At 35.2% G+C, this 14509-nt stretch overlaps 1 protein-coding gene across 1 annotated transcript in view; it reads left to right on the forward strand.

Annotated features, from left to right (window-relative positions):
* LOC134386637 (uncharacterized) overlaps nt 1–14509 on the forward strand; it is a 38251-nt gene that overhangs the window by 5686 nt on the left and 18056 nt on the right. Inside the window, exons 3-4 of the mRNA XM_063108863.1 lie at nt 1942–2038; nt 4182–4283. Coding sequence (XP_062964933.1) covers nt 1942–2038; nt 4182–4283 — 199 coding nt within the window. The remainder of the gene's footprint in view (nt 1–1941; nt 2039–4181; nt 4284–14509) is intronic.

A 14509-nucleotide genomic window follows, 5' to 3' on the forward strand; every position in this document is an offset into this window, starting at 1 on the left:
AACACCAAGGCCACGGGTTCGGATCCTATATAGGGATGGCCGGTTTGCTCACTGGCTGAGCGTGGTGCTGACAACACCAAGCCAAGGGTTGAGATCCCCTTACCGGTCATCTTTTAAAAAAAAAAAAAAAAAGGGGACACTTCCCTCATTTGCTATTTGCTATATTGTACATTCTAATTTGAGTTTTTTGAAGACCTCTTCCCCGAACGCCAGACTCATATGTCCAATTGCCTGTTCCACATCTCTGCTTGGATGTCTAATATGTATATAAAACATGTCCAAAACCAAGCCTCCTCCTGTAGTCTTCCATATGTCACCTTTCCAGATCCTCAGGCCTAAAACCTTTGTTGTCCTTGACTTTTTTCTCTTTTATATCCAAATTCCATCCATCAGCAAATCCCCTTGCCTTTTCCTTCCAAATAGTAACCAAGCCACCGTCATCTCTTGCCTGGGTTACTGGGTACAAAGTCATTTTTTCCATTTTGTTTTTGATTTTTATTGATTACTCTTTTTAAAAGTTTGACTTACTAACATTTTGTAATTATGTAAAACATATGGTTCCAAAGTCAAATCTACAAAGCAAGTTTCCTTCTAGAAATCTAATTTTCATTCCTTTCCTCTTTGCACTGCTCTCTCCCCATATATAGGTAACCATTTTGAACAAGTTTTGGTTTATCATTTTTTTTTTTCCATAAGAAACACTTTCTGTAAGAGCACATTACAGAATACATACATATTTATACTTCTCTTACAGTGGTATATGAGAATGATGGAGAAATGGTAGTGTATCATACACACTTTTCTTCACCTTGCTGTTGTCAGTTAGCGAATATCCTGGCTTTAGATGTTCAAGGATATTTTAACATTAAAGATTGTTTCTGAATGTTCCTTATAACATACTGAGTATAAATTTAAAATAGCTCTCCTTTTCATATTAATTTACTTCAAATCACATGTAACTTTCAAATAGATGGTAGAATTAGGAACTCTTTTTCAGAACAGACTCCTCCAAATTTAGAAATAAAAATACTTTCCAAGTGAAGATTATGTGTATCAATCAATATCATTATTAAAAATATTTTAGTGCATTGTATTCATGATATGATATGAAGGATTCATGTTGAGAGGGTACACACTTTAAATTTTCTGCCTCTAGGATTATCTTTTCTACCTGTTTCTGAGATTCCTTCTTCTCATGTATATCCAATTTAGCATTTGACCAGGTCTGTTGCTTGCTAACCACTTGCAGATAGTATTTAAAAAAAACAAAACTAAATTCTAGGCACCAAACAACTATTTTTGTTGCCATATCCCTACATTTTCGGAATTGTTGAGTAGTAATTGATGGAGGCATTTTCCATTTCCTGCTAATATGTGACTCTGAGAAAGCAGAAAATGTCTAGAAGTTGGAGAGGTAAGTATAAGGGACACTTTAGCATGAGATGGTGAGTTTAATTCCCTCCTCCTCAACTCATCCTGTTCTCCAGAATATTTGGTATTGGCAGTTTACAACTTTTAAAATCTAATGTATCATAACATAAAGCCAAGAAGTGCCAAAATTAAATATGTCTACCTAAAATTATACAGATAGTAAAAATCAGTGAACATAGCCTTTTCTATTTGGTCAGAATCTTGATTCAGTCTTGGAATATGAATGACTCTATTAAACCCATTTCAAATATATATATATATTCAGATTATTCATTTTCTCTTTGTTTTTATTTATACCGTTTAAATACATACTCAAATTTTATAGACTTTTGATTTAACATAATTTATTTTTTCAAATATATGAAAGATCTTCCAATTATTCTGATTATAAAAAGTTACCTATATGACTTTTATACTACTAATAAGAACTGGAAAAATGAAGTTAAATTCTCTGTGTGGGTACTTAATTTTTTCAATATTATCATGTAAATAAATGTATTCTTTTCAAAGCTGTGTCTACCATACTCTCTTTATTGATGGAATCACTTACTTATGTGCTACAGACAATGCCTTGGATACTGTGGTGCCATCTGCGTTTCTTAAAAAAGTAAGTAACTTTTCATGCTAGTGTAAGGACTTTTTCAGTTACTAAATGCTATGGGTCAGAGTGTCCCCTGAAAGATCACGTATTGGAAACTTAATCTCCACTGTAACAGTATTAAGAGGTTGGGAAATCCAATTATGGTATTTGAAAGGGTGGACCTTTAAAAGGTGATTAGATTGTGAGGACTTTGCCCTTGTGACTGGATTGGCCATTCTCACCATGTGACACCACCAAGAAGAAAGCCCTCACCAGATGCAGCCCCTGGACTGTGGACTTACCAGCCTCTGAACTGTAAGAAATAAATTTTGTTTCTTTATAAATTACCCAGTTGCAGGTATTCTGTTGTAGGCAGCAGAAAATGGACTTATATACTGAAATTATGAGGTCTCTTTTATAATTTATAGTAATAGTGTCACTAACCAAAAGCAGATTACTAATCTCCTATCTGTAAAGCAGAACCTTTAATGACCTTTAGAGATTTCTTACCCTCATTCCTCATCTGTCTCCTACTTCCATACTTCCCACTCAGATCTGTTAGAATTGTTCTTTATTCTTGTTTTGTTTATAAAATTAAGAAAGAAATTAAGCTGTACTGGTATTTAATATTCTTTTTCAATAGCATGTGTATTTAATTTACAAAGAATTATATACATGGGGAGGTAAGTGATCAAAAATTTTTGAGACTCATATTCTGATGACATTTCTGTTAAAGTATATGAATCAATTATTAATAGTTAAATGAAAAGAAATATATTTTTAAATCAACACATACTATCTCTTGAGAATGTTTTAACTGAGAATTGCTGGCTAATATAAACTATGATAAAGAGAATACTTATATGTATATATGAAATTTTATAAATTATATTTATGTGTAAATTTTATGTTTATATGAAATTTTATCAATTTCTTAAATGGTAATTAACCTCAATAGATATCACCAGCTGTTCATACCACTCTGAGTTTGATCTCCAATCAGAAGGAGATTTTATGAAAACTTAGAGACAGACTAAAGCTAAACCATTATTCTGGCAATTTTGTGGTCCAGATAGTATGTTTGTTTCTTATTTTAAAAAGTAAATGATACTAATCTTCAATTTTATTTACAAATATATAACTCAGGATAAATATTTTAATAAGATGTATTAGTGGAAAAATCAGTCAGCTATACTATAGTTACTAATATTTATTCTCCAGCCTCATTCATGAACCATGCATATATTTTATCTGTTTAACATATTGAGTTGCTTTAACACAGCTTCAAACTGTAACTATATATAGAGTCAAGGATTATAAGGCCTAAACATTGTACTTCACTCGACAGTTATGCCTAGACAATTGCTAGAGTCCAGATCCTCAACACTGTTAGCTATTTAACTGAACACACCCTAAATTTTTTTTCTTTCTGCCCATTATGACAAAACACCCCAACTTTAATACCTTTCTAAAACCAGGTGATACAAAATTGCTAACCACGTAATTTTTACCACTGCTTCTTTCTATTCAGAAATAAAACATTTTTCTGTCAGAATTTGTTCTTGAGATTTTTTTTTTTTTTGGTCTTTTTTGTGACCGGCCGCACCGCGCTCAGCCAGTGAGCGCACCGGCCATCCCTATATAGGATCCGAACCCGCGGCGGGAGCGCTCCTGCGCTCCCAGCGCCACACTCTCCCGAGTGCGCCATGGGGTCGGCCCTCTTGAGATCTTGAAATGTCCTATAACTATGATTTGAAAAATAGTGTCATGACATTTAGTTAGCATTGTTTTGTTATTGTTGAATAGATTTTGAGAGTAGGGGAAGGAGGGGAAAATGAAAGCCACTATTTAGAAAATATTATGGACTCCCATCTTTCCTTGTCTGCCAGAGTTGAACATCTGCTCTTTCCCTCAAGTCCTCAGATATATCAAAGAATAAAGGTAGTACCCGTAATCATACTGTAGAGCAGCAGTGGATAAGACTGGGGCAAACAGTTTTCATAAATACTACATCTTTAACTAGAAAGGATGCCTTGCCACCAAAAAACCATAAATGTGGCTTCTTTTATTTTCAAGTTTCTGCCAGACTTTGCTTCAAATGAACATTTGGTCTGTAATTCTCCGGTTGAAATGATCTATATAGGTTACATATTTTCATTAATTTCCCCAGGTTAGTGATACTTTTACGAGAAATCCTTTGATGTCACAAGAACATTTTTCTCCTTCAAATGCAGTTGCTGCAGATTTTCAACAAATATTAGGAAAGTATATGGTATGTAACCTCAAATTGTACTCCTAGACATTATCAGTGTTAAATTAAGAGCTATGACAATGAATAAGAACTATCTCCATAGAATAAGAAAGAATGATTTTCATGATATATTGACAAGTTGATAAAGTAAGATAGAGAAAGTATGTGTGGTATACTGTTATTTATTTACCATTCTTATATGCAACCATTTAAGAAAGAGAGAATAAATACAAATATATGTATTTGTTTACTTACAATTTTAAAAAAGATGAGAAGGATAAACCAAAAACATTTAAGTGGTTACCTCTGTGGAGATGGGGGAGGGAAGAAGGGTTGAGGTGACAACAATAGAAACTAGACCTCTCTGTATAAAACTTTTTTTGCAAATTTGACTTTGGAACCATGTAAATGTTTTACATTATTACAAAATACTATTAAATTAAAAATTTTTGAAGTAGACCCTACTAAGTTGAAGTAGGACAGTCACAAAAGGACAAATACTGTATGATTCCACTTATATGAAATATATAGAGTAGTCAAGTTCATAGAGACAGGAAGTAGAAGGGTAGTTGGCAGGAGATCAGGAGGAGGGAGGAATGGGCAGTTAGCTTTAATGTGTACAGAGCTTCAGTTCGGGAAAGTTAAAAAAAAAGTTCTGGAGATGGACTGTGGTGATAGTTGCACAACATTAAACTCCGTGAAGTCTTCAGTATTACCAAGGTGTGAGAAAATATTTTATCAGTCAACTTTGGAAAGATACTAAGCATCTACCTCATTACTCTGAAAACTGATAATTGAAAGAGTCAGGAATTTATTCTGACTTTCTTATGTAAACCGTATCTCAAAGCAACGAAATAGTTGATAGGGAAAAGTTGTTTTTTTCCTTTTCGAAGTATTTCAGCGAATACATGATGAAGAGGTGATAAAATAACACCATTTTGTAATCCCTAATAAAATAATGGACCTAGGCAGTCATCGTCAATAACTGAAGAAGAAAAAATTAGGTGAAAAGCTGATGAGGAACTTCATAATGGATGAAACAGGCTCAAAACACCTAAACCCACTAATTTGTCCTTACCTCAAAATAAGAGAGACAGTCAGTAATGTGCTTCCAGATGTCACACAATGCATAGCATACAGCATACATATGAAGTATTCCTACCTAAAAACGTCAGACCAAGACTTTAGATCCAACTGCCAGTTTATAGGAAATAGATCAGCATCCACATTAAAAGATACTGCAGTGATGTAATCAGCAAAATCCAGAATATGAGAAACTCTACAAGACAAATGACCTAATTTCTTCAACAAATAAATTGCAAGGGGGAAAAAAATCATAAGAACCCATAGACTAAAAGAGTCTTGAGACATATCAACAAAATACATTATGTGCACTTTTGATCCTAGTTCAACAAAAACATCTATCAAAAAACTATGATTCATTTTTGATAGACAAACTGGATATTTGATGATATTAAAGAATTTTTTAAATGTGATAATGATTTTTTTAAGAAAAATGAAGCTGTATATTCTAGAGATACAAACTGAAGCATTTATGGATTAAAATGGTAGAATGTCTGGGATTTGCTCTAAAATAATGCATTTGGAGAAGGGGTAATAGTATAGATGAACAAAATTGGCCATGGGCTAACAATTCCTGAAACTAGGTGATGGGTACATAGGGGTTCATTATACTGTTCACTTTACTTTTGTAGATGTTTGAACTTTTTCATAATAAAAATATTTTAAATATAACTATTAATTTCCTATTTATATGTAACAAATTACCACAAACTTAGCAGGCTAAAGAACACACATTGTCTCACAATTCCTGTGGATCAGGAATCCAGGCACAGCTTACCTGGATTCTCTGCTCAGGGTCTCACAAGGCTACAGTCAGGGTGTCAGTCAGCCTGTGTTCTCACCTGGTAGCTCTGTCAAAGAATTTGCTTCCAGGCTCATTTAGCTTATTGGCTGCTGTGGATTGATTGAATTGTGTCCCCCAAAGTCCATGCATTAAAGCTTAATTCCCACTGTAATCGTTGAAGGTGGTAAATCCTATTATGGTAATTGAAAGATGGGGCCTTGAAGAGGTGATGGAATTGTAGGACCATGTAGTAGTGAATGTATTAGTAAAATGGTGGTAGGGGTATGGTTCTGAGGGCTTTAAAAAGAGAGCACATGAGAGGTTAGTCTCTCTCTGTTCCATTTTCTGCCATGTGAGACCCCTGGGTCACTTTTGCCACCAGGGAGACCCTCGCTAGATGTGTTCCCTGCACTTTGGACTTCCTAGCCTCCAAAACTGTAAGCAATAACTTTCTTTTTCTTATAAATTATCCAGTTCCAGGTATTTTGTTATAAGCAACAGAAAGGGAGTAATACATTGGCAGAATTTTTCTTCCTACAGCTGTATGAGAATGCAACTTTTTGCTGTTGTCTGCTGGGAGCCACTGTCAGGTTCAGAGACTGATGGTTCCTTGCCACATGGGCTTCCTCAACATGGCTACTTGCATCTTCAAGGCCAGCAGAGGAATCTCTCTCATTACAGTCTACTAAGTTTCATATGACATGGCATAATCACAGGAGTGACATCCCATCACCTTTGCTTCGTCTGTTGGTTAGAAGCAAGTCACACTCAAGGGTAGGGAATTATACAAGGATATGATCACTGAAGGTCGTAATAGGTGTGTTCAGCATATGCCTGACAAAATAACCAAGTACAGATGCTTTTGTACTAAATTTACACATTTTCTTATGAAGAATTCTGCATAATTTAACAGAACCAAAATATATTATTAACACAGCTCCGTAAAAACTAGTTACCATGAGAAAATAAGCATACTTTCAGCAGTTAACAACATATCTACATCAAAGGAATTTCTGTTTTACATTTATAAACTAACCAGGTAAGTTTAATTCTGCAGAAAATTTTATCAAAGTCATTAACTTTCTTATAACTAACAAAATGCACAAAACAAAAAAATGTAGTTTTGAAATTTTAAGAATATGTATATAAATGAACAAAATGTCATTGAATAGACTATGAATACATTAGCAAAATTTAGATGATTCTAAATCAGAATTTTAAAAAATTTTAAAAGACTAACAATTTTTAAAAGGAGAAAAACTTGAGAATAGAAACAAAAAGAAAAATCAAGTATTAACTGTTCGTCTTCATTACATCTGCAAAGACACTATTTCCGAATAAAGTCACATTCTTAGGTCTCTGGAGTTAGGACTTCTACATATCTTTTTGGAGGACATAATTCAACTCACAACCCTTCCTTTTCTACATCTGGGTACTGAGCTTCTCACAGAACATCAACTGTAAGTTGCATGGTTCAGTAATCAGCAAGATCAGAGTTCTGTTTAAGGTGCAATCGATCACTTTCCAAAGAGCAGGGGTTTTTCATATTTTTTATTGCAAAAGTAATGCTTGTTAATAAGGTTAGATAATACAAAAGTATGTGAAGGAAATATGAACATCTCTCTACAATCTGAGTCAAACCTTCCTCCCTGCCCTCAGGTGGACACTCTTAACAGTTTAGTGTGTAACCTTCTGGAATTTGTGTGTGTGTGTTTGTACTATATAAATAAACACAAGTTTATACATGCTTTTTTAAATAAACAAAACTGGGATCATTAATACAGTGGGTAAAGGCTTAATCTCTGGAGCTTCATGAGTATGAATCCTTGTTCTGCCTCTAGCTGTGTAACTTAGGGCAAATTACTAACTTCCCTCGATCTCAGTTTTCATATTTAGAAAATAAAAGATAAGAGTACTACTTTATATTGTGGTTTGGGAATTAAAAGAGGTAATATGTGTGAAGTGCATAAAACAGTGCCCTGACACATACCAAGTGTTCAATAAATTATTACGTTACATTGTTCTGCAGCTTACTTTTTTAATGTAACATTTTCATACAGATCTTCCTTGTTAGTATATATTTATTGCCAATTTTGAACCACTGCATGGTGTCATAATTTATTTAACCATTCCCGTATGGATTGACATGGAAATTGTATCTAATTTTTCACTATTAACATGGTGCAATGAACATCTTTATGCAATACACATATGCAGATACACACTCATACACACACACATACGCACACAGATATCTTTGCTCACTTGTGTGACTATAAGATAAATTCCTGTGGGCCGGCCTGTGGCTCACTCGGGAGAGAGCGGTGCTGATAACACCAAGGCCCCGGGTTCGGATCCCATATACGGATGGCCGGTTCGCTCACTGGCTGAGTGTGGTGCTAACAACACCAAGTCGAGGGTTAAGATCCCCTTACGGGTCATCTTTTAAAAAAATAAAAAATAAATAAATAAAAAATTTTTAAAAAGATAAATTCCTGAAAGTGAAATTTCTAATCAGAAAATATGTGGGTATTTTTATTTTAATCAACACTAACAAATTTTTTAATTTCCATATCTCTAATTATTAAGTAGGTTGAACATCTTCTCATATGTGTAATCATTTGTGCTACTTTTGAGAATTGCCTATTTAGATCCTTTCCTTTTTGGAAATGGGTGATTAATCTTTTCTTATTGATATACAGAAGCTCTTTCTCTAGGGGATATCAACTCTTTTATGTTTTGAAAATATTTTCTCCCAGGTTGTCATTTGTCTTTTATCTTTGTTTAACATCTTTCACTGTACAGAAGTTTTAAATTTTTTTACTAGTCACATCCTTACTTTTGAACTTTCTGGACATCATGCCTTGCTTTAAAAGGCCTTTCTCACTCTTTTATTATAAAAATGTTGTCATTTTTTCTACTTAGTGTTTAATTTTTGGTCTTCTTAAAAAACTTCTCTAATCCATTTGGCATTTATTTTTGTGTATGGCATGAGGTAGGGTCCAGACATTATCTTATCCAAAAGGGATACTTGCTTGTCTTAACATGATTTCTGTATAATTTTCCCAATTTTTGTCATATATTAGGTTCAGTTTCTTGAGTCTCTATTCTGTTTCACCAGTCTATTTGTCTTTTCTTGTAACTATACTATAATATTTTTATTACTATAAGTTTTTGTACATTTTCATACATGAGAGAGTAAATTAGTTTTTATTATTATTACTTTTCATCTTTTTTTTTTTACTATTCTTGTGTTTCTAGTCTTTACAATGAACTTGATTACCAGTTCTTCAAGTTCCAAAGAAAATTCTGTCAGATTCTATTTTGATACTTTATTAATTCTATTATTCTGGAGAAGATTGAAATGTTTATAAGGTATTTCTCACTATTCAGATTTTATTTTGTATTCTTTAATAAAATTTTTATAGTTTATGAATATAGGCCTTATACCCATATTTGTTAAACTTTTCCTAGGTGTTATCTAAAACTGTTTTATTTTGCTTTTTGCTATTGTGAATAGGATATTCTTATTTACATTTTATGACTGGTTAGTTTTGCTACAATGAATGTATCTTTAAAAATATGTTTATATTGGCTTCCAGTTTCTGGTATCATGTAATAAGCTTGGAAGTCATCACTCCATCCTAACAACAAATGACGTGCTGAACAAACTGAAAAATAAACAACTCTTCTTAGATCTGTCAGAGAAATGAAATCACAGGGCAAATGACTGGACATACAGACAAATACAGAGATTTACAACATACCAGATCATAAACCCATAAGCGGAAACCTCCACATGAACCAGTACCTGGGTAAGAAAACATAAACTGTAACTGATAAATTGCTGGAGGCTCATTGTGGACAAGTTTGAGAGTTAGAAAGTTCAGGGGGGCTCAGTCATAGGTCCCCCCTACACACACACTTTTGTGAGTTTTACCTCCAGGGGTTCTACCAGGTCCTGGCAGTGAAGAACAGAGGAAAATCCTCTTGTTCTCTGGCAGGGGTGTGGGGAATAACCATTCTGAAATATGCTAAAGCATTCTGTTCTTAACAATGCCTGCCCTCAAGAAAAACCATTTTACCAGAACCTAACCTATTGGGGTTTAATCAGAGTCTAGCCAATCTGGTGAAAGGAAAATGCCAACTCTAGCCCCCTCTAGCCTTCCACATAGGGGGAAATACCCAAATTTAGTCCCCTCTAGCCATCCAGTCCCACCTCGGAGGGCATGGTGAACTGAGAAGCACTTGTGTGGTGCTTCTCCACAGCCCACACCTACAGGCTCACTAAAAGACTGATCCCTAACCATAGGATTAAGAATGCCTCCCCCGACACACACACCTTGCCACCATACCACTAACGGCCTATTTATAGGAATTTATTTTAACCAATACTTCATGTCTGGCTATCAAGAAAAAATTACAAAGCATACTGAAAGACAAAAACCACTGTTTGAAGAGACAAAGCAAGGATCAGAACTAGACTCAGATATGGCAGTGATGTTAGAATTATCAGACTGGAAATTTAAAGCATCTATAATTAATATGCTAAGGGCTCTAATGGGAAAATTAGACAGCATGCAGGAACAGATGGGTCATGTAGGCAGAGAGAGAATTCTAAGAAAGAGTTAAAAAGAAATGCTAGAGATCCAAAACTCTGACAGAAATGAAGAATAACTTTTATGAGCTTATTAGTAGATTGTAAACAGCTGAGGAAAGAATCTGAGCTTGAGGATATATCAATAGAAACCTTAAAAACTGAAAAGCAAAGAACAGGGACAAAAAATAAAAAAGACAAAGACACAACATGAAAAGGAAACTACAGGCCAATATCTTTGATGAACATAGATGCAAAAATCCTCAATAAAATATTAGCAAACAATGCAACAACACATCAAAAAAGTTACATACTACAATCAAGTGGGATTCATCCCAGGGATGCAAGGATGGTTCAACATACAGAAGTTAATAAATGTGATACACCACATCAACAAAATCAAGGACAAAAACCATATGATTATCTCAATAGACACAGAAAAAGCATTGACAAAATTCAACATCCCTTCATGATAATGACTCTCAGCAATTAGGTATAGAAGGAAAGTGTCACAACACAATAAAAGCCCATATAAGACAAACTCACCACCAATATCATCTTGAATGGGAAAACACTGAAAGCTGTTCTCTTAAGAACAGGAACAAGACAAGGGTGCCCACCCTCATCACTCCTATTTCACATACTATCAGAAGTATTAGAGCAGTCAGGCAAGAGATGGAAATAAAGGGCATCCAGCTTGGAAAAGATTAAGTCAAATTGTCCCTGCTTGCAGATGACGTGATCCTATGTATACAAAAATCTAGACTCCACAGAAAAACTCTTAGAAGTGATAAACAATTTCAGTAAAGTTGCAGGATACAAAATCAACACACAAAGATCAGTAGTATTTTTATACTCCAACAATGAACAAGCAGAAAAAGAAATCAAGAAAGCTAGCCCTTTACAATAGTCATCAGAAAAATAAAATACCTAGAAATAAAGTTAACCAAGGAAGTGAAAGATCTCTACAATGAGAACTACAAATAACTGTTGAAAGAAATTAAAGAGGACACAAAAAGATGAAAAGACATTCCATGCTCTTGGATTGGAAGAATTAACATTGTGAAAATGTCCATACTAGCCAAAGCAATCTACGGATTAAGTGCAATCCCCATCAAAATATCAATGACATTCCTCACAGAAATAGAAAAAAAAAAAATCCTGACATTCATATGGAACAACAAAAGATCCCAAATAACCAAACCAATCCTGAGCAAAAAAATAAAAGCTGGAGGTATAACACTGCCTGACTTCAAATTATACTACAAAGCTGTAGTAACCAAAACAGGATGGTACTGCATAAAAACACTCAGAGCAGTGAAACAGAATAGAGAACCCAGAAATCAACCCACCCCCTTACAGCCCACTGATCTTTGACAAAATCACCAAGAATATACATTGGGGAAAAGACTGCTTCAATAAATGCTGTTGGGAAAACTGGACATCCATATGTAGAAGAATGAAACTAGACTGGTACCTCTTGTCATATTCCAAGATCAACTCAAAATGGATTAAAGACTTAAATATAAGACCTGAAACTATGAAACTTCTAAAAGAAAACATAGGGGAAACACTTCAGGAAGTAGGACTGGGCAAAGACTATGAATTTGACCCCAAAAACACAAGCAACGAAAGAAAAAATTTTAAAAATGGGATTATATCAAACTGAAAAAGCTCCTGCACAGCAAAAGAAACAATTAACAGAGTGAAAAGACAACCTACAGAGTGGGAGAAAATATTTCCAAGCTATGCATTCAATAAAGGATTAGAATTCAGAATATACAAAGAACTCAAACAACTTAACAGCAAAAAAACCCAAACTGATTTAAAAATAAGCAAAAGATGGCAACCACCGAACTGCAACAGGAAGCACCCCAGGCCGTCCCAAGCCAGGGCAGTGGGGGAACAAGGGCCTCGGCCACACACCTCCAACACAGCCAGCCCAGCTGTGAACACCAAGCTACCACAGGAAGCACCCCGAGCCTCCCAAGCCAGGGCAGTTGGGGGGCCTTGGGCCTTGGCCACACACCTCCAAAATGTGCAACCAGCCCAGCACTGACCACCAAGCCACAGCAAGAAGGGCCCTGGGTTCCTGAGCTGGAGTGGTGGGGGATAAGGGTTTTTGCCGCCCCCCTCCCCCGACATCTGCATCCAACCCAGCAATGACCAAGCCACTGCTGGAAGCCCCCTGTTCTCCCCTGTGGGAATGAGGGGGTGCCACAGGCCTCAATCCCAACCCTCCTCCCTTCTCTTTCCATCTCATTTCCTTCCCCTTTCTCCCCTTCCCTCCCAACTACTCTGCAACAACATCCTAGAATGTAAAAAATAATATTAATAAAATTACATTTTCTTTTTAAAAAATTAATTTTTTTAAAAGAAGGGCAAAGGAGCTGAGTAGACACTTCTCAAAAGTAAGATATACAAATGGCTGACACATACTGTTGTCTCTCTTCAAAACGTATAAATCTTTCGCCTTTTACAAGTGGCCGACACATGATAAAAGACAGAGACTAACAAATACTGGTGAGGATGCAAAGAAAGAGGAACCCTCCTACACTGTTGGTGAGACTGTAAATTGGTGCAGCCATTATGAAAAACAGACTACAGATAGAACTGCTCTACAATCCAGCAATTCCACTCCTGGGTATATACTCAAAGGAATGGAAATCATCATGTCAAAGAAATACCTGCACACCCATATTTATACAGCTGTGTTTAGAATAGCCAAGATATGGAACCAACCTAAATGTCCATTGACAAACTACTGGATGAGGAAAAAGTGGTGTATATATATATACACACAATGGAATACTACTCAGCCACAAAAAAGAATGAAATTCTGCCATTTGCAGCAACATGGATGAACTTGAAGAAAATTATGTTAAGTGAAATAAACTAGGCACAGAAAGAAATACCACATCTTCACTCATAAGTGGGAGCTAAATAAATAAAGATACAACAGTCACAATAATATGGTGAACTTTCAGAAGGAGAGAACAGAACTGAGGTTACCAGAGGGGTGAAAAGGGGAGGTGGAAGGAGGTAAAGGAAGAATTAGTAAAGGGCCACAAAAAAACTATTACATTGTATAATGTTGAATATATTAATTACCCTGATCTGACATCACACATTGCACACAAGTATTGATATTCAACTCTGTACCCCACAGATAAGTACAATCAACTGTGTTTCAATAAACAAAAATAAACCCACAGTGCAGGGTTCTCAGCCAGAATTCCATGAGATAGGGACAAAAGACTAAGCAGACTCCTACAAAGGCCTCTATCAGCCCTGCCTGGTGTAACACCAGACACTTTGCTATTAGTATAATGATGTCAGAAAGTTTTGTTGTTGTTTTGTTTTTAATTGCTGAGTTTGTGGACTACTGATTACAAAAAGTATAAGCTCTTAAAAAAAGAAAAGTTTGATAAAATCAGTAAGACTCTAGCCAGCCTAATTTTAAAAAAAAAGAAAGAAGAAACAAATTGGTAATATCAGGAATGAAAGAGGATACATACAGATACAATGGATAATCAAAGAATTCTCTGAACAGCCAGCCGTATGCCCACAAATTTGCTAACCTAGATGAAATGACCAATTCTTTGAAAGACACGGTGGCCAAAACTGAATAAGCAAGTGTATCAGAAATAGACCATATCTGTTAAATAAATTGAATCATGATAATGAAACCAAGGTCAAGGGTTCAAATCCCCATACCAGCCAGCCACCAGAACTTAATTAATTGATTAATTAATTGAATCAATAATTAATTGCCTTCCAAAA

This window comes from Cynocephalus volans, chromosome 9 (assembly GCF_027409185.1).
Source record: "Cynocephalus volans isolate mCynVol1 chromosome 9, mCynVol1.pri, whole genome shotgun sequence".
Lineage (NCBI taxonomy): Eukaryota > Metazoa > Chordata > Mammalia > Dermoptera > Cynocephalidae > Cynocephalus > Cynocephalus volans.